The sequence below is a fragment of the Plutella xylostella genome, chromosome 9 (genome assembly GCF_932276165.1).
Source record: "Plutella xylostella chromosome 9, ilPluXylo3.1, whole genome shotgun sequence".
Classification (NCBI taxonomy): Eukaryota; Metazoa; Arthropoda; class Insecta; order Lepidoptera; family Plutellidae; genus Plutella; species Plutella xylostella.
The window spans coordinates 4,705,705-4,725,964 of record NC_063989.1 but is presented as its reverse complement, the minus strand read 5'-3'; the positions used below and the strand labels follow the sequence as shown (position 1 = coordinate 4,725,964).

The window sequence follows — 20,260 nt, the reverse complement described above, 5'->3', positions numbered from 1 at the left end:
CACGCTGAAGTGGCAATGGGCTGGCCACGTAGCCCGCAGAGCCGACGACCGCTGGAGTAGAAAGGTTCTGGAGTGGAGACCCCGTGTCGGCAAACGGCGTGTCGGTCGCCCCCCAACCCGTTGGTCTGATGATCTGCGGAAGGTAGCGGGAAGCCGCTGGATGCAGATGGCGGGTGACCGTTTGGGGTGGCGATCGTTAGGAGAGGCCTATGTCCAACAGTGGACTACAGAAGGCTGAGAGAGAGAGAGAGCTTCTATGTTTTCTATCTTGGGTATGTCTACAACCGAATGATGGATGTTGTCTTTAATAAGAATAGCTACGCCTTGCCCACTACCATTCGTATGCTTATCTTGCCTATAAAATGCAAAACCGGGGAAATTTAGCTGTGATTTTAGAGATAGTCTGGTTTCGCACAACGAGATTACATCGGCACGTAGGGTACTCACCGCTAGGTCCATTAGCTCATGTCGTTTGCTCCGCACTCCATCGGCGTTCCATGAAAGTATTCTTAGCTCTTGTGGTTCAAACATACTGACCAAGATGGGTAAGCACCAGTATGACCTTATCTACCATTGAGGTACAAGTTGTGAATTCATTTTTCAGGTTTCTAATGATCCTGAGTATGTTAAGCATTTCATCAGTCGCTGCGTCATTATCCTGTATCAGTGATTTTTGTTGCGGTAATGGTGCTTCTCCAGCCGCGACGTTAGCCCAGGATCTTATGTTGTCGACGGTCTTAAAGTTTCTTACAGGGTGGGAATTAGACTTGGCTTCAGCACGTTTCTGCTCAATGCGTTTAACGTAGGCAAGACGAACACTGCATTGACGATAGTTGGCAGGATGGTTTTCGTTGCAATTAACACATTTGGCAGGTTCAGTACGATCCTTCTTCAAACATTCGCCAGCCGCGTGAAAATCGACACATTTCACACAGCGTATAGGCATGTTACAGTTTCTAGAGGAGTGGCCGAAGCCCTGGCATCTGAAGCATTGGGTACCCAATGAACGGTTCGGCTTATATTTAGCCATAGTTATCACGCAATTTAGCAGGTATTTGATCTGGCGAAACTTATTAAAGTCGGCCTCTGCGGGGAGTTGTATGAGAAATGGTGGGCAAGGTGACTTCCCTGGTCTGGATGATTTTAACATTGTAACCTTGGCTCCATTAAAACCGAGAACTGCCAATTCTCCAGCTATTTCGTTTTCTACGAATGCCGGTAAGCCGCGTATCACGATTTTGGGGGTCTTCTCATCTTTGCGAGAGTACGTCACGTATGATGCGTTCTCGTTTCGAAGACCTTCTTTAACTGATTGATGTGCTTCTGTAGAATAGCACTTTACAGCAACTTTATTCATTCCGCGATACTGGAGGTGAAATTTCTGGGTGTAACGTGATATCAAGGTTCTGATAGTCTCATGTGTCCAGTCTTGTTTGATTTCCAATACTATCGGTGGTATGTGTCCTGGTTTCTTCACAGGAATTGAAGCTTCTTGAAAAGGTTTTGAAGCGGGATCGTCTTCAACATCAGTGGGCAGGTTTCTGTAGCGATTTGCGGTACTGAGGCTTGGGTCCGGCTTGTTTCGATTTTTACCGTGTGGAAGTGCTGTTCTCTTGGGGATGCGCCAAGAGTCCACTTGTTCATCAGCTGGTCTTTTTGAGTTCAGACTTGAGTTGGACAAAGATCTTGTTAGAAACTTATCCATTTTTTATCGATATTGGAACTATCGACAGCTTATCAAATGGGTGTTGTCCCATCACTAGCAACGGCGGTAAATAAACGAGTTGCAGAGAGTAGTAAGCGTACGAGCGCTCGCGCTGGGCACCGAACGCCGAATGTGTGAGTATAATATACATTATGTACCCATACAAATGATTTTTACAATAAATTAATAAAATACCCGGTCGCCTTATGGGGACACTCTTACGAAAAAGTAAGCTTAAGCGCTGTCGCGCTATACGCGCCTCTATATTTTTAGTGTGTCGGTCAGACAAGCGTTTGTCACCGTGATGTAGAAAGAATGAGCCAGTCAGAATAGTTGTCATTCACTATGAGGTGCGCCGATCGTATTTTAAAGTTCGGTGGGGCTCCTGTCATACACCTTATCTTCACCATCCACTGCTAGATATACCAAGGAGCGACATAATAGTTAGTAATGTACTTGTTAGTAATCCATGAAAACCTATGCGACTTTATAGAATCATGGTCAGATTGCTGGCGCACTGGCACTTCATCTCATCAGCTCATTCTCATCACACATGCGACAGCAACTAACCCCCCCTTTCTCCCCAGGTGGCCAACTAGCCTGTCTCCGCAGCAGCAGCGCAGTCTCTTCATTCCGAGCTCGCTTCCACCTCGGCCGCACGGAGCCGCAACTCCAAGCCTTAGTGGACCGCCTCGTCCGCGACGCTCTACACTCACTGTCGACACGGCTGTATGACAACTACCAGTACTATACGAATGGGATATTGTAGCCGGGAGGTGGGGTAGTGTGACTGAGGGATGACTGACCCAGCGCGTGGTTGCAGTTTTAGTAGGGATTTGAGGGTTTTGTGTTGGTCGTGAAGAAGGCAAATACAGGCATTCGGTGTCAAGTGACTATAATAACGCCATCTTGTAGCCAGGCGGTGAACGAACCCAAATTTTTCATTTGAGTTAGGTACATTGGGATTGGCTGAAGTGTCCTTGAGACCAGAAAATGGGGGGGATTTGTGACGCGCGTATATAATCACATTTGATGGTGGACTGTACTGACTAACATCTAAAAGACTCAAAGTTAGTCCAATTGTTGCATATTGACTGCCTTTATTCGTTGGAATTTCATAGACGTTATAGCGATGCTTTGTTTTAACTGTGCTAGATGTTGGCATGCCAGACGATAAAAGATGTAAACGATTTTGTTGCGGCTTGTCTAAAAATGTTTGGAGCTTCGTTGACCGCAGCGGCAGCGATGAGTTTACTGACTTTTACAAGCGACGTTACTCGATACAAGCTTTCGTTAACTCGGTTCATAATTTTCGTTTAGAAAACATGTTTCCAGTTGAGAAATGGTTGTACTTTAAAATATACGGAGTATTAAATCGGATTGGAAGAAAAGAATTTGATTCAGACTGAATGTAGAACGAATCTAGTGAAGCGCTCACTTTCACCTAGCTAGTAAACTATCTATATTGAAATATTCCATAGCTATATTTTTCGTTAGTTTGATTGGATGCTGAAGAGTGAGACTGGATGATTCTTCCATTCTTGGACATTAATAAGTCGTGTAATTAAATAAAAAGTTGCAATTTGCCTACAAGTAATTTATTTAGATAGGTTCGTTGTTAAAAGGAGTCAGATAATATTTTATGAGAACATCAGTTAGTAGTGGTGGTCACTCGGGCTAAATTGTAAATATTTTAGGTGTTAAAGACTATCAAACCTGGTTAATTTCGCTTTTTGTAATATTTTGTCGATTATTTAATCAAAGTGCGAATTTCGAATTATTTCGCTGAGGGTCATTGTAAATTTAAGTAGTGCCATAATTCTCTCGATCATCCTTTGTCTTGAATGTTGCTCAAGCATCTTTAACATCAATAATTTTAATATCGTCTGATCCCGTCCATCGTAGATTTTGTGTATTCCCTTAAAATTTTACTGAAGACATCGATTCGGTAATATCATAACGACATTATTTTTCTTATGTAGAAATGCACTATGATGTAAATGAGTAAAGCCCGCTCGAAAGACTAAATTGTAAATATTTACAGATTAACTATAATTTTCGAAAGAGAAGACTGATGTTCAGGCAAAAGTAAGGATGTAATATTTAGATTTCTCACCGATTTTAATTTAGATTATTATCATTTTCATAAGGTGCGGTTGGTATTCTATCGAAGTTTTAATATAATGGAAGGATAATTATGTTATTATATACCATATGTGAGGTAAATTAAGGCTTTCATATAGTCGTGATTATGAATGTGAACGTTGACGAAATTGTAGCCAAAGTTTTGCGAAATACGGCATGTGTTAGAATTAAATAGTATGGCATTATAAATTGTCTGCACTGAAGAAAATATTTTTTGGGTAAATAAAATACCATAATTGTTGTATTGTTATGTCGAATGTGCGTACCCGATGTAAAAGGGAAGTATGTATAATGCCGCGTTTGGCTTTGTTATGTGTATGGTTATGCAAGAAAAAGTATGTAGGGATAATGTCTCATTCGTGGTCGTCGCTAGATAATTTAGTTGAGCTTCTGACCTACCCAATCAAAGAATAAATGCAAGTAAATCACCATGCTTTTATTTTATGATTGGGGGTTCAGTGTAAGCAAAAAATGCCGAGAGGTGCGTGAAGAGCTAGTTAATGTATCAGCTTATTTGCAGGGTGGATGACTTGTAGAAACGATAGGATAAGCTTAATAATTTAATCCCATCAAAAATGCGAATGGTTCAACAGTTTACTATGCGTTTCTACATTCCAACTGCTACAATATATCTATATAAATGTGCCGGTGAATTTAAATACATATTATAGTCAAAATCCAGATTTGATTCTCTAGGTATCCATTATATTTTCAATAATATTAAAACCGTGCTTTACCTAACCAATAATTACGGAATATTCTAATGTATCTGAGTATGATAAGGATGAAACAAATGTTGCCAAATTATTGACAGTGTAATTAATTCAATTGAATAATTAGTGATTGTTCAGACCCCATGCACTTGCAAAAATACCTAAAGAGTTTTGCTAAAATTACTGTTTGTCTTACCACAAACACTAGACACACGGTACACAGATATTTGGCGCTATATATTTTCTTGTGGTAAAGCAGATGTGTTTGTCAACAGCGATGTGCTGTCTAAAATAATTATATTGTTAAATATATTTTGATCTTCGTCATATTACAATACTGTGGATTCAGACGGCATGATATTTATCCGTAGATATAATCAATATTGAATTTGTGTAAAAGACGATACGCATCATCACTTAATATAGCTATCTACCTATAATTAAATCTCATCTATAGTTTTTATAACTATTTTATTGACACAATTCTGCTAATTTTTTGTGCGGAACTTAACTAATTAATTATCCCGGCAATGCGTTTTTGGCCTCGGATCGCCCAGAAACTTTAGTAACTTGATTGGTACCAACTTTACAAAACAAAATCACTAAGCGACACGCGGTTGAGTGCCAAATAATTAGCAGAAGTAATTCCGTAATAAGTATCGCATTAATAGTTTACCGATATATTAATATTAAATTGATATAAAATCTGTTCTACCTTTTTAACATGGAAAGGTAGTAGGTATTTTGATTACTTCAATAATTATAATATGCATATAGATTTTAAATTGTTTGTAAATATTCAATATGTCTGATTTATTAAATACTATTAATGTGGTTATTGTAAGAACGCATTTCATCCAAAGTCCAAAATTTTAAATTAACTTTCCTCAAAATTAATTCAAGTTATTTATCAACATGTACAGGTAATTGTAAGTACTCTAATGTTTATCTTAATTTTTTAAAATATATAACATGGATTTTTAGTAACGTATTTTATTTTACCCTGCATCAACACCCACAAAGATACTTATTTAATTCATTTCAAATGTCTCGCTCAGCCTCAATACAATAGACTCGGGTTGTCGCTAAAAGTATAAAAACAAGAAACAAAACGCAACATTGATTAACGAACCAGTATAATTCAGTTCAACATAACTTACAAGAATAGTCACAGATAGATATATTATTAGAATAAGTTCTCATTTCTTTTTCCGACCTCCTTTCTTTCCCTTGCCCTTGTGCTTGAGGCGTTGCTTGAGCTTCTCCTTGCGTAGTCGCTCCTTGACTATTTGCTGTTTGTCCTTGAACTCCTTGGATGCGCCCGCCTTCTTGTTGGCCAGGCGCTCGTTGTGCTTCATCCAGTGTGGGCGGAACTCCGATACTGGTGAGTGAGAGAGTGTGAAGGTTAATGAGATCCTAAATATTACGTATTTAATATGTGATTGAATCGGGTCAATCTTAGGAAGAGCCTTTTCCAAGGCTAAACCACATTACTATTGACTTAAGTTATATTATGTAGTTGTGTAGTATAGCGCACGCATATAAAGAAACAATATGAAAATGGCGCGAGTTCACAAGCAGGAGTTTTGACAGTCCCAAAAATATCATTCACGACATGGCGATAGTATGGTTTGAGCCTGTCCACCATTTTACTGTTCTTTTATCCCTTGCCTTATTATAAGACTGACGCTGAGTTGCAGAAAGGAACTTTAGGCTAATGCTGACCTTAAATGTATACCTGCCTTGCTTTGACAGTATACGGACAGAAAAAGACAGACATAGATTTAATGCCGACATTAACTTAAAGTTCCTTTTTGCAACTCAGGGTGAGTCATCCAGCCGTAAATTCCAACACCAATCCTACTACACTACAAACATAATCCACATAACACTAACCAGGTTTCTTCCTATTAGCGTTCGAATGGTCATCATCATCATCATCATCAGCCGGCGCGTTCCGTTTCTTCCACTCGTCGTAGCGGCCGCTGCGGTACGTGGCGGGGATGCGGCCCCCGAACTCTGTGCGGATCATCTTGCGGCTGCCGTCCTGGGGTGGAGGGAAATATAGGGATAAGCTCATGGGACTGGGTAGAATTAGATGGTAAATTCAAATTCACGGGTTATGTGGGTGGTTACAATGGCGCAAAATGTACCTTCAATACTACAAATGCCTAATTTAGGCAACATTTTGGTTATTACGGCAAAATGCGCCGATCACATCATGATATGACAAGAATATTAATTTTATTAGATTCCTAGATTTATTAGAGGATCGAGAGAAAGGGGGTTTTATTACAGAACGGCTCTCCGCATACTAGGCAGACAGGCTGCGGTGGCCAGCAAAACTGTGATTTCGTGGTTGTTCATAGGTGGCTCAGTAGTGCGCGGGCACACTGACAATATCATAATGCTTTATTGGTTGCCGCCAGCCAGGCTGTCTAGTGACCGGTCGGCCTAAAGTTGTGAGCTTATGCTTGGTGGCCACACATCAACATACCGAGTCCTGCACCATCTTCTTCCGCTTGCGGTCCCAGCGCAGCTGGTTGCGGCGCGAGCGGTCCGCGTCGCCCGTGTCCACGCCCAGGTCAAGTTCCGCTGCTGATGCGCCCGCGGAGAAGTTCACCGCCATACTGGGGACGTAAAAGTAAGTTAAATAACTGTGGCTATGTAACAATGTAACTGTCTTCAGTGGGTCTAGTAAAATATTCTCCTCAAAGCAGTGAAAAGTACAATGTAGTGCAGCATATATACCGCTAGGTGGCGACAATCCCGCACTGCGTCTGCGCTTAAAATCTGCAACTGAAAGTGGTAGGCTGGTTCTCCTCTCGTTAACTAGGCTGGTGGTCTCGTGGTAGGCTGGTTCTCCTCTGGTTAGCCTCTCGGATTAGTCCGAAGACGGGATGGGTAAGCTTTGCTTGTGGAGACCACGAACAGGCAAGCGTAGCTGGATCTTACACAGATATTTAAAATAGTAAGGCCGAGGATAAAACGCTTTTGCGGCGCACAGAGAATAATGAATATTGGATGGCCTATTTGTACCTAAAATGTGTATGTCAGTGAGCTTACCCCATCTCAGTATGTTGGTCGCTCGCAAAGTGTGGGATGTAGTTCTCGTCTCGAACCACCTCTTTCTTCTTCTTTTTAGAGGTAATATTTGATGACCTTTTGCTAACTTTGAAATCTAGATTGTCTTCTAATAAACCGGCCTGGAACGTTATAGATTCAGAATTAATAAAATAACATAATGCAATAGTAGATTTTCAAGCCGTATATAAAACACTGGGTAATAAATTACCTCTGACTTCATATTTTCTCGTTTCTTCTCTACAGTTTTTCCGTGCTTTTGTTTCTTTGCCTTCATGGCGAGGTACATCGGAGAGTCAAACTTCGCAGTCAATTCTAAAATGGTCTGAAAATAAAACCAAAATCGTATAAAGACACAGACCTATGGAAATTCGATGAGACTTCTTCCATGGATTGAGGAGTTCAAACTGCAGTGTACGGAGGGTGCACTGCAGTTTGAAACCGAATCTCTAGACAGGACCTACAACCTTATTCAGATTGGATATCTTTCAAAGATTAGTGAGTATGGCCAAGGCTAGGATAACTATTGTGGCACTCTTTGGAAGATATATATCTAGCAGTGGACTTAGGTAACTGAAGATTATAAAAGTTTACCCCTTTAGGCGTATAGTTCTTGATCTGCTCGACCATATCGCTAGCCGCGGCCTGGGTCTCATCCAGTAAGTATGGGTGTATGGCGGTGGGTACAGTGATGGACTTGGCTCGCTTGTTGGCCTCGGCCGAAGCGGACTCAAGATACAACTATAGTATAGGTATAATCCCAACGCATTTCTAAACGTTGGCAACAGTGAGGATAGCCTAAGAGTATTGAGTCGCTTCTTAGACGTTACCTATACGTGGCAGTGGATGATTATTGTTTCTAGCTTACCCCTTTAGGCGTATAGTTCTTGATCTGTTCCACCATATCGCTAGCCGCCGCCTGCGTCTCGTCCAGTAAGTAGGGGTGTATCGCGGTGGGCACAGTGATGGACTTGGCTCTCTTGTTTGCCTCGGCGGAGGCGGGCTCGCGCCACCGCTGGTACTGCTGCCAGCCGCGCCCGCACACGCGCGCCGCGTCTTCCTAGAGAGTGAGTTGACGAATTATTCAAAGGACACAGATCTTCATAATCAATTATTATGTTTGGAATGTATTATTAGTTTATACTCTTTGGGAGAGGACTATATCTAGTTTTACTAGTCAACGATTTTTTTATTGGCAGATGTCGATGTTTGCAAATATGAGCAAACTATCACAACTACCTCTAACTCACTGATCTAGCCAGGGAGTGTACAATGATACTGAACTATGACGGTGTGAAAAGAAGATCTATACCTCCTGGAAATTAACTATGCGATTCAAGAAAGCGTTAACCTACTAGGCGACATGAGGCTTGAATCTGCATTAGAACATTTAGAAACACACTTGGGTGATGAGAAATAGAGCAAATTCGGCCGCTAGCTAAACTAGTCATCACTACGATAAGAAGTCGTGTGGTACTCACAATCTCGGAGTGGTTCTTCTCCCAGGCCATGACGTCCTGGTGTCTCATCTCGAGTGCGGCCGCCGCCACGCCGCCCCACACGCCGCTCGGGCACGACGCGCCCGCCTGCAATGTAACACCAACATACATTCACATTTGAACAGAACTGAAATAAATCTAAGGTGCAGGAACAGAAGAAGCAGACGGTAGGCGGATAGGATAACGAAATGGCGCGGCGACACATCTACACATTTATGAAGCATCTTCGTGTCACGTCTCTTCTGTGAGGCCTGTGCCTAAAGTGACGGAGAAATTAACGTACAACTACCAACCTCCTTGGATGAGAAGGCCGAGGATTTATATTGTTGTGGCGTTACTTTTGAGAGCGCTATGTGTACTAGTGTACAGTAAAGAATAATGATGTTGTAATTGTATGGTATATGTATCTATTAGTGATGTAACGAATGTGTGTTTTTGGACATTCGCGAATGCGAATGCGAATATCTGAAATCGACATTCGCGAATGCGAATATTCAGTTTGTGTTCAAATTTGGCGTTATTTGTATGGTTTGGTGGCAGTCTCGTACTGAACGAGGTACGTTCCGTTCTAGGCGCATTCCGAATCAGACTAAACAATACTAGACGCAATTTTTTTTTTAAACTTTATTTGGCTCCGTAACAGTTACGACACATTGCGACTGTGAGTGTGTTTCTGAGGACGATTTACACGAAACATTTAAACGTATTTAAATGTACTTACTGTCTTGCTCTGACACTATAGGTACTGTCAGAATACGCTTTTTGTTTGTTTATTTACACTCACGGGAAAGAACACCAAATTACTCCTAAGCGCAAAAAAATACATAGTATAGTACCTAATGACGACTTCTGCAATTTTTAAGTTCATTTAACGACGAATCAGAATGTTACCAACTAAAAACGTTAATATTTCATTTAAATTTTCTATTAAATGTAAAAAAAAAATAGGGGCTATTTGGTGTCTCAATTTTTTAACTGGAAATATTTCTTTGCACGTGAGTGTATGTTTAGGTCTTATTAAACTACAAGGTGGACCAATAGAAGTCATTCGATGTTGTTAGGCTCTCATTTTTTTTCTAAATGAAAAACCTGGATTCCGTTTTTTGATTATGTTTATTTGAACCTTTACAATTTTATTGGTAAAGTCTAGAAGATGATATCGGCAAAATGGGCGTCATCACAATTGATTGCCATACGGGCTCCTTTTATGGCATTTCTAATCACTTCAGCGAGAACTTCGGGCGAGAGATTCTCGCACTCGCCATAAGGGCTTCCAAAGACACGGGTTTTTTTCACATAAACAAGGATTTTCAAAAAACCCCTCAAAAACCGTCTCAAACGGCAAAATCAGGCGATTTTGCAGGGGAAAAATTACAGATAAAACGAAAAAAAGGCTTCCCGAAAACTGAATAAGTATACACAATTATTCCGCGATCTTGGGGAGTATATCACTCCATGGCTTCTGAATTTGCATTTTGCATTTGTCTAGTCCACCAATATCAAAACAAATTTGAAATTGGCGGCCATTTGTACAAATGAGAGCAACTTCAAATAGGGTGATTACTTTTACCCACCTTGTATTAACTATTGCTAAAGTTTCATTGCCCAAAAAAATAAATAAATACCAAATGATAAAGTAAGACTGGTAATGTGATTAAGAGGGTAACTTGCAATAAAAGGTTAAGTATAGACGAATGGATTTTGATTTTGTTAACCTACCATTATTTTAAAATACTTTTTTCTAATAAGTACTGATATTCGCCAAACATTCGCACAAAATTTTGCGAATGCGAATGCGAATATTCGTTACATCACTAGTATCTATACGGTTTTTTAAAATTGTAAAGCTCAAATACGTAGCACATCGTCAGTGTTACTAATATTTACAATAATGTTGTGTTACACATACCTGTTTAACGCTCGACGGCGGCGCCAGCTCGGTGCCCAGGAACAGCTGTAGATCCAGTAGATGCGCGACGTCGTCCGCCGCGACCAGCGAGAAGGCGCGCCCGGCGCGGCCCGCGCGAGCGCTGCGACCTGAGAGCGGGGGGAGGGTTAGTAGGTGTAGGAGACATCATGTAACTTAATAATATATTTTAGTCATTTATTCATAAAAACATAAAAGTCACATACATGCATAATATCCACTACAAGCTTCGTCAAAACTTATATTTGTATTTAGAATAGAATAGAATAGAATTTTTTAGAATAGAATATTTATTCAGAAAATACTTAATGCTAAATGTTATTTACAATAATAGGTCAACTCTTAATGCTAAAGGTAGTTTAAAATACTGATCTGAACTAGGAAATAACAGAGTTTTTCCTGTATTTCACATGGAAAAGCTCTAAATTAAACAATTTTAGAATCTAAATTAAATAATCTTAGAACAGAAAATATTAAGTAATCTTACTTTCTAAATGTTTTATGTTAGATTTATTATAAACAAGGCAATTTATGTTAGGTGTAGGTAATTATATAGGTTAAAAGTATTGTTTAGTTATACATTAATAATAATAAGTTAAATTAACAATTCTCACTTGACAATAGTTAATAAGTTCTCTGTATCTTCGTAGGACATCTCTTGTAGAGATTTCTGGAGAACGTTCTTACACTTGGTGTAAGTTAACGGGTAAAGGACCAATTTAGCATTTAACCTATTGTAAAGGATTGGTCCCAAGAACAAGTAAAACCTAGATGTTAACGCATGTTTGGTTGTTTTTATTGTGCAAACTTTATCTACTCTCTTTTTGTTTGTTAATTCTGGGCTGTAGGGAAGTGCCGTGTGCTGTTTTAAAACTGTACTTGAAATAAATAACTGGCGGACTGTTAGTACTTTGCATGATTCATATAGAAGTTTCGTCGGATAACGGAAAGGGCGAAATGTTGAGACTTTAAGAACTGCTCTTTGAGCTCTTTCGATCCTCAATAATAAGGTTTTAGCCGAGCCACCCCACGAAGTGATACAGTATGTGAACTCACACCCCACGAAGTGATACAGTGTAGAACTTTATGTTGGTACCACACTTGGCTATTCCTATTTGCCAATACTTCATTTGGCTTTATTTGCCACATAGTTACATGCATTTTATAGGCAAATACGACAAGAAGTTTGGTGATTACTGACCACATATGTAAGTTTTGACAAATACACCTGCATTAGGTCTCCTTTGAAGTGAGCGATGGTGGAATGTTTCAAAACCGCGTGACGCCATTAGTCTGCCAGTCGGTTGGTATTGGTTTATAGTGGCAAGAGTGCGCTCCCAATCCCAACCTCATCATTTCACAACAGTTTGGTCAAGATATACGAAGATAATCAATGTACCTAAATAAAATTGTAATTGGTCAAGCAATTGCATAGACTCCTCTTAATCCTCTTATGCTACACTAGATTTATTTGTGGGAGTTAACTTACGTTAACTATGAACAGACTTGTAAAAAATCACTCACCAACTCTATGCACGAACAGCTTCGGCGTAGCCGGGAAATTGTAGTTAATGACAGTGTCTAGAGCGGGCAGGTCGAGACCGCGCGCCGCCACGTCCGTCACTATCAGCACGGAACACTTCTTGTTGGAGAACCTTCCTAGGGCTATCTTTCTGGCGGAGGCGTCGAGCCCCGAGTACGCGTATGTGGACGATATGCCGGCTTGCTGGAGTATCTGAGGGGATGAGAGATTATTGTGAGAAGATTATATGAATTAACCCTTAAAAACTCTACACTAGAAGTTATAGTTTAAGCATGTTATAGTCACTTGCACAGTGTGTGGAAATGCAGATACTGATAAAACAGATAATCAATTGGGAGTGTTAGGCATAGTGATAGATTATAAGAAATCTACTGTGATTGTGACTGAATATGAATAGGTTGATTAGTAAACTCAATCTAGATAGTGAGAAAACCAGCTTAGCTAAAAACAAGAATCAGGAAAATGCATACCAGGTGTAAATATTCCACATGATGCTTTGTAGCAGCAAAAACGACAGCTTGTGGTGTGGTTGGTGTCAACACTTTATCCAGAAGTAAAAGTAAAGCAGCTGTCTTCAGCTCAGCCCGCACTGCTATCCATCCAAGCCATAGAGTTGTAGGCAGTTTCCAATCAACATCCAATCTTATTAAAACAGGGTCTGACAATCCGGCTCTTGCGAATTCTACCAGCATTTTTGGGAGTGTGGCTGAGAACAGCAAGGTTTGTCTAGTAGCCGGCAATCTGGACACAATTTCTCGCAGTTGATCTCCAAAACCAAGTTCGAATAGTCTGTCAGCTTCATCAAACACTATGATTTCTGTAAATAAACAATTGCAGTTATAATAAGTGGGTAATACATTCTGCTCTTATGTTAAAGTACTTATATCAGGATATAGCTATATCCATATAACTAAGAAAGATATTTCATTCATAAAAAAAAGTAATTAATCAATTACCAGAAATATGAAACAAAACTTACTAATATTGTCTAGTCTCAAATTCATTTCAACACAGATGTGAAGGAATCGTCCAGGTGTGGCTACAACAATGTCCGGGGCCGAGCCCGACATCACACTGAACTGTTGCTCGATGGACTCTCCACCGAGGATAGCAGCTGATGTCAGACCAGTGAACTTGCCAAGCTCGCGGACAAACTTCAGAGTCTGTAAGAATTGAATAATGTGAAAATTACTGTTTTCTTCAATAAATAAGAGCATAATTAATTAACAACTTGTAGAATCAATGTAAAAAATATTTAAAATATACTTAATAACTTTCAAAATTACCAACCTGTAATGCCAATTCTCTTGTAGGTGAAAGTATGAGTGCTCTAAAGTTCTTGCCAGCAACAGCTTTGTTCACCGGAGCAATCAGCTTCTCAAGTATAGGCAGTACAAAGCAAGCAGTCTTTCCAGAACCGGTGCGGGCCATGGCTACTAAATCCTTTCCTTCAAGAGCCACGGGCATACTCTGAAAAATAAAGATAGCAGAAATGAAATAAATATTTATTTTGGGCAATAGTTAGTACTAATACTAAGATCCTAGCCCTAATGAAAACATTCAAGTTGAAGATGGCACTTTTTGGTGTATACAATAATAATTTATAATATTATTATCCATATTTTTTTAGGTTATAATAACATTGATTGACCACCTCCTACAGAAGAACCAAAGTCTTACTTATAACTTACCTTGCGCTGAATAGGAGTAGGCTGCTTGTATCCTCTTTTCGTAATACCTTTCATTACGGGAAAACTGTAACCCATTGATTGAAATCCACCTGAACTTTTCTTTTTCTTTTTAACGTTATGTGTCTCATTTTCCTCAGTTTCCTCACTTGCTGGTAAATCAAACCCAGGAAGGTTATCGCCCATATCTTTGGGCTTAAGCATTTTGTATTTTTTACTAGAAACTATTAAATTATAAATAAAAATCACACGACACGAGTTTTAAAAACATGCAGCATGCTTTTGACATACAATTTTGACGTATGATAGCTGACATATGCAAATGACACTGACAGTTCATACAGACAACATTTACTCACAGATAAAAACGGTAGCAATTCTTATTCTCAGAAAAACATTAATAAGAGGCGTGACTCGTATTAGATTTTTATGTTGCATGCCGTATTTTAACAAGAATTAGGTAAGAACATGTAAAACGGACAAAAAGCATCTATCTAGACAAATCATCATCTTCATCTTCTTTTTCTTCTTCAACTACTTCAGGCTGTTCTAACATGTAAGCATTTTCAGGAGGTAGCATCCAAGGATTGGCTTGGTAAGCAGGAGAGAGTATAGAGATAGATTCTTCTGGTATCCTCGGGATTGGCAATAATGACCTGTACTGGTTATAGTGAGGGCTGATGAAGAATATGTGCCTGTCTTCCCTTTCTTGAAGTTCTCTGAAGTTCCGGAGTAAGGGCTCATCCCAGGGGTCCCAGAGTTTTCTAAATTCACCGATCTGAAAGAAATAACTTTATGAAAGTTAGATAGATAATAATATGATGAATTTAATGATTTAAAGGCAGAGGTTAAAGAACAAAATGCTTGAAGTTTCATCCCAATCAACTGCACCAAACAGAACCATCACCTGTTCGTACGAAGCATAGAGTGACGTCCGTGGCACGAGCCATCTCACCGCGTATTCATCCCCTCGAACCGTGTGCAGCCTGCCCCAGTACAGGAAGTAGTCTTCGTGGAACATGGGCAGCAGGTGTGACAGGGGTCGGGGGTCCATGCGGATGCTCGTCTGAGCCTCCTGGATGCGCGGGAATTCATCGACGATCCAGCTGAGGCGCTCGTCCGCTGTCACCCCGTACTGTGGGAAAAGTATGGAAAAGATTGTGAAAGCAGTTTAGAATAGTAAGTATTTAAATTAATTTATGTTCCTGTTATGTTACAATGTGTGTGTGTAAATAAATAAATAAATAGGCCACATAGTTACTCTTAAGGCAGGTAAGTACACCGAACTCCAATGAACCTATCGATGTAGGTAGGTACTATTGGCTATAGAGTCGCCTATATTCGTGATTCGCACACAGACTGCTGTAAGTACTAGTAGGTACTACTGTACTCGTTATTCTATTTATGCCATACATAAATTCTACGAATCTACGAAAATGTTACTCACAAGTTAATTAAAGGATTACGTATTAATTAAATAACAGAATTTCTTGTCTTCTATATTTTATTTAGGTTTCTATTTGTTAGTAGGTATAATAGGAATCTTTTGTGTAGAGAAGATTAGATACGTGATTAATTACAGTATGAAAGTAATAAAGAAATATCGAATAACGATACACGCAGCTGCTTCAGCTGAAACTAAATCATCAACATAGGTACGTATTAACGAAGCCAACAGAAGGCTTTCAAGCGTGTTCACTATTATTTTTACTGAAAAAAACAGGGTACGGTCAAGTAAGCAGGTACTTACCTTTATTAAATAGCAGACCATGACGACACCGTCATGATGCTTAAGGGCTTCTTCTTGCGTTAAATACTCCGATCTGAAGAACGTCACCTGTAAAAATTACCATTAATTTATCCATAGACTAGAATATTATAACTGGAGAATTTATCACCGATTAGTGTCATAGTACTGCCACAATTATTTTATCCACCCCCAGTACCTACCAGTTTGCTCCTATAAGTCCCTTTTCATACGTGAGGGTTCCCGGATAGCCGACATTTTCGGGTACCTAAGTACTGCCGGGTACCGGGTGGCGATGTTTCAGCAAATAACATAAAATTATGGCAGTATAATGCAGCAAACAGCTGTTTAGCCACAAGTACTTCGCCGACGAATAGGTAAGAGTAGCCGGCTATCCGGCCACCCGGCAACCATGCCGTGTGAAAAGTCATAGGTCACAGTTGATAGTTAGGAGAAGAAAGATGAATAGAAGAATATGATTATCATTATTGATATTGATACAATAAATCGTACCTACGAGTACACCTGGTATCTATTGAAGTAGTAACTACCTTCTGACTGAGGATATTGTTATGAAAGTTTTTGAGCATGGGTGAATAACTTAGGTAACTACAAAGAATATAAGTTTTTTTTGTACCTACTTAAGTAAGTTCTGCCTCTGTAGTTTCTGAAAATGCCTAGGTTGGTTGGTACATAATAGATATAAGTATACTACTACTTATCTGACCAGTAGGGTTGGTTAACATTCTATATAAAGATCGTAAGTAAGACTAGTTTTAACGATCGAACATTTAGACCACCTGCGACCTGCGACCAGCGTGATCGTTAAAACAATGTGACCTAAGTAATAGCACAGTACGGCTAAGGAATAACTAAAATAAGGCAACATTTTGTATTTAAAATAGACATAAATATAGTTAAGTAAGACTATTTTTGTTAAAATGTTGGCAAAAATTGCTAGTAAGTACCTAATTGATTGAACTATACTATATTACTAGTGTTATGTGGTCACTGGTCAATACATAGTGTCTCGTAAATAGCTGACCAACAGAAATGGGGTGAGTCAGGGTGACCCTCTGACTATCTGAACAACTTTTCGAAATTCATGAAAAAAGTTTTGCTTCTACAGGGTGTTGCAAAATTGGTATTGGTAGCCGAATCCTACATGTGCAGCATGTTATATCTAGGTCAAGTGTTAGTCTAGGTAAAGTTAATTTTCCATAGAAACTTTGTTACGTGACTTTTACTATGGAAAAAAAATATGTTTTTTTCGCGAATTTCCAAATTCTGATTTCAGTTTCGGGCCTGTAACACCCTGTATACTTACTGGTGACTTCTCATGTGACCATAAAAAAATCGATACTAAGTATATTAATGAATTATGAAATGTAAGTCTACTTATTTAAATTTTTAAAGGCGATCCTTCTTGCTATTCCATCGGATTAAAGATCAGCTCGAAGGTATAATACCTGCATTTCAGCAGGGTGTGTCTCCTGGTCGACGGTGTGGTCGCTGCCCTCCATCATGGTGGCTCCCCAGTGGAAGTGGATCTGGGACAGCACGTGCTTGTCCAGGAGAGGACCGCCTTCTAGGTACGGCCTCTCAGTCTTCCACTTGGCGCCGATTAGCACTGTAATTTTGATATATGTATGTACGGTGGCCTGCGCCTAAAAGTATACAGGCGAAGTTTTTAAAATAGCGATCCCTGATGATGAAGGGACCAGCTACATCTGTTATAAATCCGGGGACGTGTTGTGTGTGATGTGTGTAGCAGTGGTGTTTATGTGGATGTGATTGAGCAGCATGTGAGATTGAGATCGCTATTTTAAAAACTCCGCCTGTACTTATACTTTTAGGCGCAGGCCACCGTACATTCACCTGGGAGTAGCCGAATGGTGTAGTGGTTAGTCACCCTGACTGCTATGCCGAAGGTCCCGGGTTCGATTCCCGGCTGGGGCAGATATTTGTTTAAATACAGGATATTAGTACTCGGGTCTAGGGTGTTGATATTTATATTTAGTATGCATCTATCTATGTATTTGTGTATATATATCAGCTGTCCCACACCCATAACACAGGTTCTGCCTAGCTTGGGTTCGGATGGCCGTGTGTGAGATGTCCCTACATATTTATTTATATTTATAATTTCTTAACACTGAAGAGACGGGGTAGTCAGAGAGTCAGAGGTGACTCGGTCGCTAAAGTTAACTCGAAAAGGTACAATAGAAATACTAACAACATAAATTTTAACAAGTTCAGTTACAAAGTAATATATTAATAAACATAAATCTTTAAATAAGCGCCTTGCGGTTTGATAGATAGATAGATAGATAGATAAATTATTTATTTACTTAACACAACACATACACAGGTTACACAGCAAGATTTTTAACATAAAGTTTAAGATTACATAAACACAAAACACTATTAAAAGACATGCAGATAGAAAAGCAACATGTGTATTTATCATGTTAGCAAAAGGTTTGTGGTATCTTTCAGTTGTGAGGCCTTAATCCGCCCCTCAAGGGTCAAAGCCCTCCTAGTACCTGCCTGTACGATAATTTACTAGGGTGTAAGGACTATTTATAGATGCACGGATGATTCCCGAACATTTCGCTACGTGACTGTCTTTGTGGAAACCCGTCAGATCAGTCATAGACTGCTGGATATGATAGCTACAGAAAGTCTAGCACGGGGCGCAAAACTTTAGTCACAGCTTGATGTGCGCATCTTGCGCCCCGTGCTAGTACTTCTGATCAAACTAGAAATAGCTCTTACCCGTATAACCAGTATTGGTAATCTTAATCTTCTGTGGGAAGACGTCGAAGTTGTACCAGACCAGAGGGGGGCATGCATAGCGCATCGAGCCAGTTATAGACACATCTATAGGCGTTGGCAGATGACCCTCGATCAAACCCCAATAGTATAGGTACTCTATGGTACCTATTTGAGGGACTACCACTGGTTCTGGGGGGGATGGCTCCTCTTCTTCCTCGACTTCGCTGGTAGCTGACGGAAGGTTACAAAGTTATTCTTCTTCTTCTTAGCGTGTTGGTAACAAATACTATAACTTGTAGAGTTGGATCACCGTGGCAAAAGCATAACAGTTTAGTTTACCAGTCAAATTAATTGATAATCGTTGGCTGCTCAGGGTGCGTCTGATATGAGTTACCTACGTTGATACGTCATTGGGGTGGCTTTTTCCATGCTGTACGTGTTCATTCACCTTCACCCCAAAGTACAAAGTTATTTACGTTTATCGTTATATTTAGTGTAATCCCGTGTGGGTGTAAATGTGTGGATCACAACGACATAACATCATTACCTACCTCAATATTTATTTTCGGCATAATTTGTTTATAGACCCGCATTGCGGGCGGCTGTATCATTGAATTACATGCAACCTGAATAGACGTAAATGGAAAAGTTCGGTTTTCTTCTACAAAGTGTTAACTTAGCCAGTTTGTTTTGTAGCATGAAGCTTCAGCCTAGACTTGCTGAGTAGATAATTGGTCGTTCCTAGTCGGGTAGTTAACTGATTAAAACAAGAAAAAAGCGAAGCTTCCATGCTCGTTCAGTCGCATAACAACTGCTGAAGACAAACTAAATAATTGCTTGGTATCAGAACAGAAATTTTGTTGTGTAGTCATGTTGTTGATAAAGTTAGTTTGTTCAAGCCACAGCCGCGGGCAGCAAATTTTCATGATCATTTCCTGGTAGGGTGGTAGGTAGGTATATTGTGGATTAGCGGACCATTTCTCAATACTTATAAATACTTACCATATATTTTGTGATTAAGGTATTTTACTAGTAAAATATGTAAGTACCTACTGAATTATGGTTAAGTATTTTTGAGTTTATTTTATTGCAAATATTATTCACAAATCTATTCACTTTATAATTAGAACTTGTGCAGAGTTATCCTGGTTCATTTGCTCTCGCGTTCTCAAAATATTGATATACTTAATAGCGTTTTTAACAGCGTTCACAGAGCTGGTGAGAACGACTTCACGATATTTCTCTACATGTTTATTTTTACATAATAAAGTGATCACATACCCGCTTCAGTATTAACAATTACTTCCATAATTTTATATATGAAACTTGTATTTATGTAAAATCATCAAAAATTTAGAATTTATTAAGCAAAACGAAATGTTTGTTTACGAATGATTTTGACATCCTATTTTTTATAATAATAAGCTATTA

At 39.5% G+C, this 20,260-nt stretch overlaps 3 protein-coding genes across 4 annotated transcripts in view; 1 reads left to right on the top strand and 2 right to left on the bottom strand.

Moving 5' to 3' along the window:
• LOC105387411 (phosphatidylinositol 4-kinase beta) overlaps positions 1–5,546 on the top strand; it is a 32,897-nt gene extending 27,351 nt beyond the window's left edge. Inside the window, exon 10 of the mRNA XM_048623274.1 lies at positions 2,293–5,546. Coding sequence (XP_048479231.1) covers positions 2,293–2,474 — 182 coding nt within the window. The 3' untranslated portion in view covers positions 2,475–5,546. The remainder of the gene's footprint in view (positions 1–2,292) is intronic.
• A 136-nt stretch (positions 5,547–5,682) lies between these two features.
• On the bottom strand, positions 5,683–14,608 carry LOC105387391 (ATP-dependent RNA helicase DDX54). Its single transcript, XM_048623275.1, has 13 exons — positions 14,308–14,608; positions 13,907–14,086; positions 13,596–13,779; positions 13,087–13,433; positions 12,598–12,808; positions 11,056–11,183; positions 9,129–9,233; positions 8,516–8,707; positions 7,859–7,972; positions 7,630–7,769; positions 7,061–7,193; positions 6,460–6,610; positions 5,683–5,944 (listed from the first exon to the last, which is right to left on the bottom strand). The coding sequence occupies exons 1-13, from the start codon at positions 14,506–14,508 to the stop codon at positions 5,763–5,765; spliced, it is 2,268 nt and encodes a 755-aa protein (XP_048479232.1). The 5' UTR covers positions 14,509–14,608; the 3' UTR covers positions 5,683–5,762.
• Positions 14,609–14,718: 110 nt separating this feature from the next.
• On the bottom strand, positions 14,719–20,243 carry LOC105387389 (carbonic anhydrase 1). Of its 2 annotated transcripts, none has more exons than XM_038109304.2 (6): positions 20,111–20,243; positions 18,830–19,060; positions 17,521–17,681; positions 16,055–16,141; positions 15,212–15,439; positions 14,719–15,082 (listed from the first exon to the last, which is right to left on the bottom strand). In XM_038109304.2, exons 1-6 carry the CDS (start codon positions 20,136–20,138, stop codon positions 14,795–14,797), a joined length of 1,023 nt encoding a protein of 340 aa, XP_037965232.2. In that variant the 5' UTR covers positions 20,139–20,243; the 3' UTR covers positions 14,719–14,794. The 2 variants fall into 2 exon arrangements, with proteins under 2 accessions (XP_037965232.2, XP_048479233.1); XM_048623276.1 differs by having other exon boundaries at positions 15,260–15,439.
• Positions 20,244–20,260: the final 17 nt, after the last annotated feature.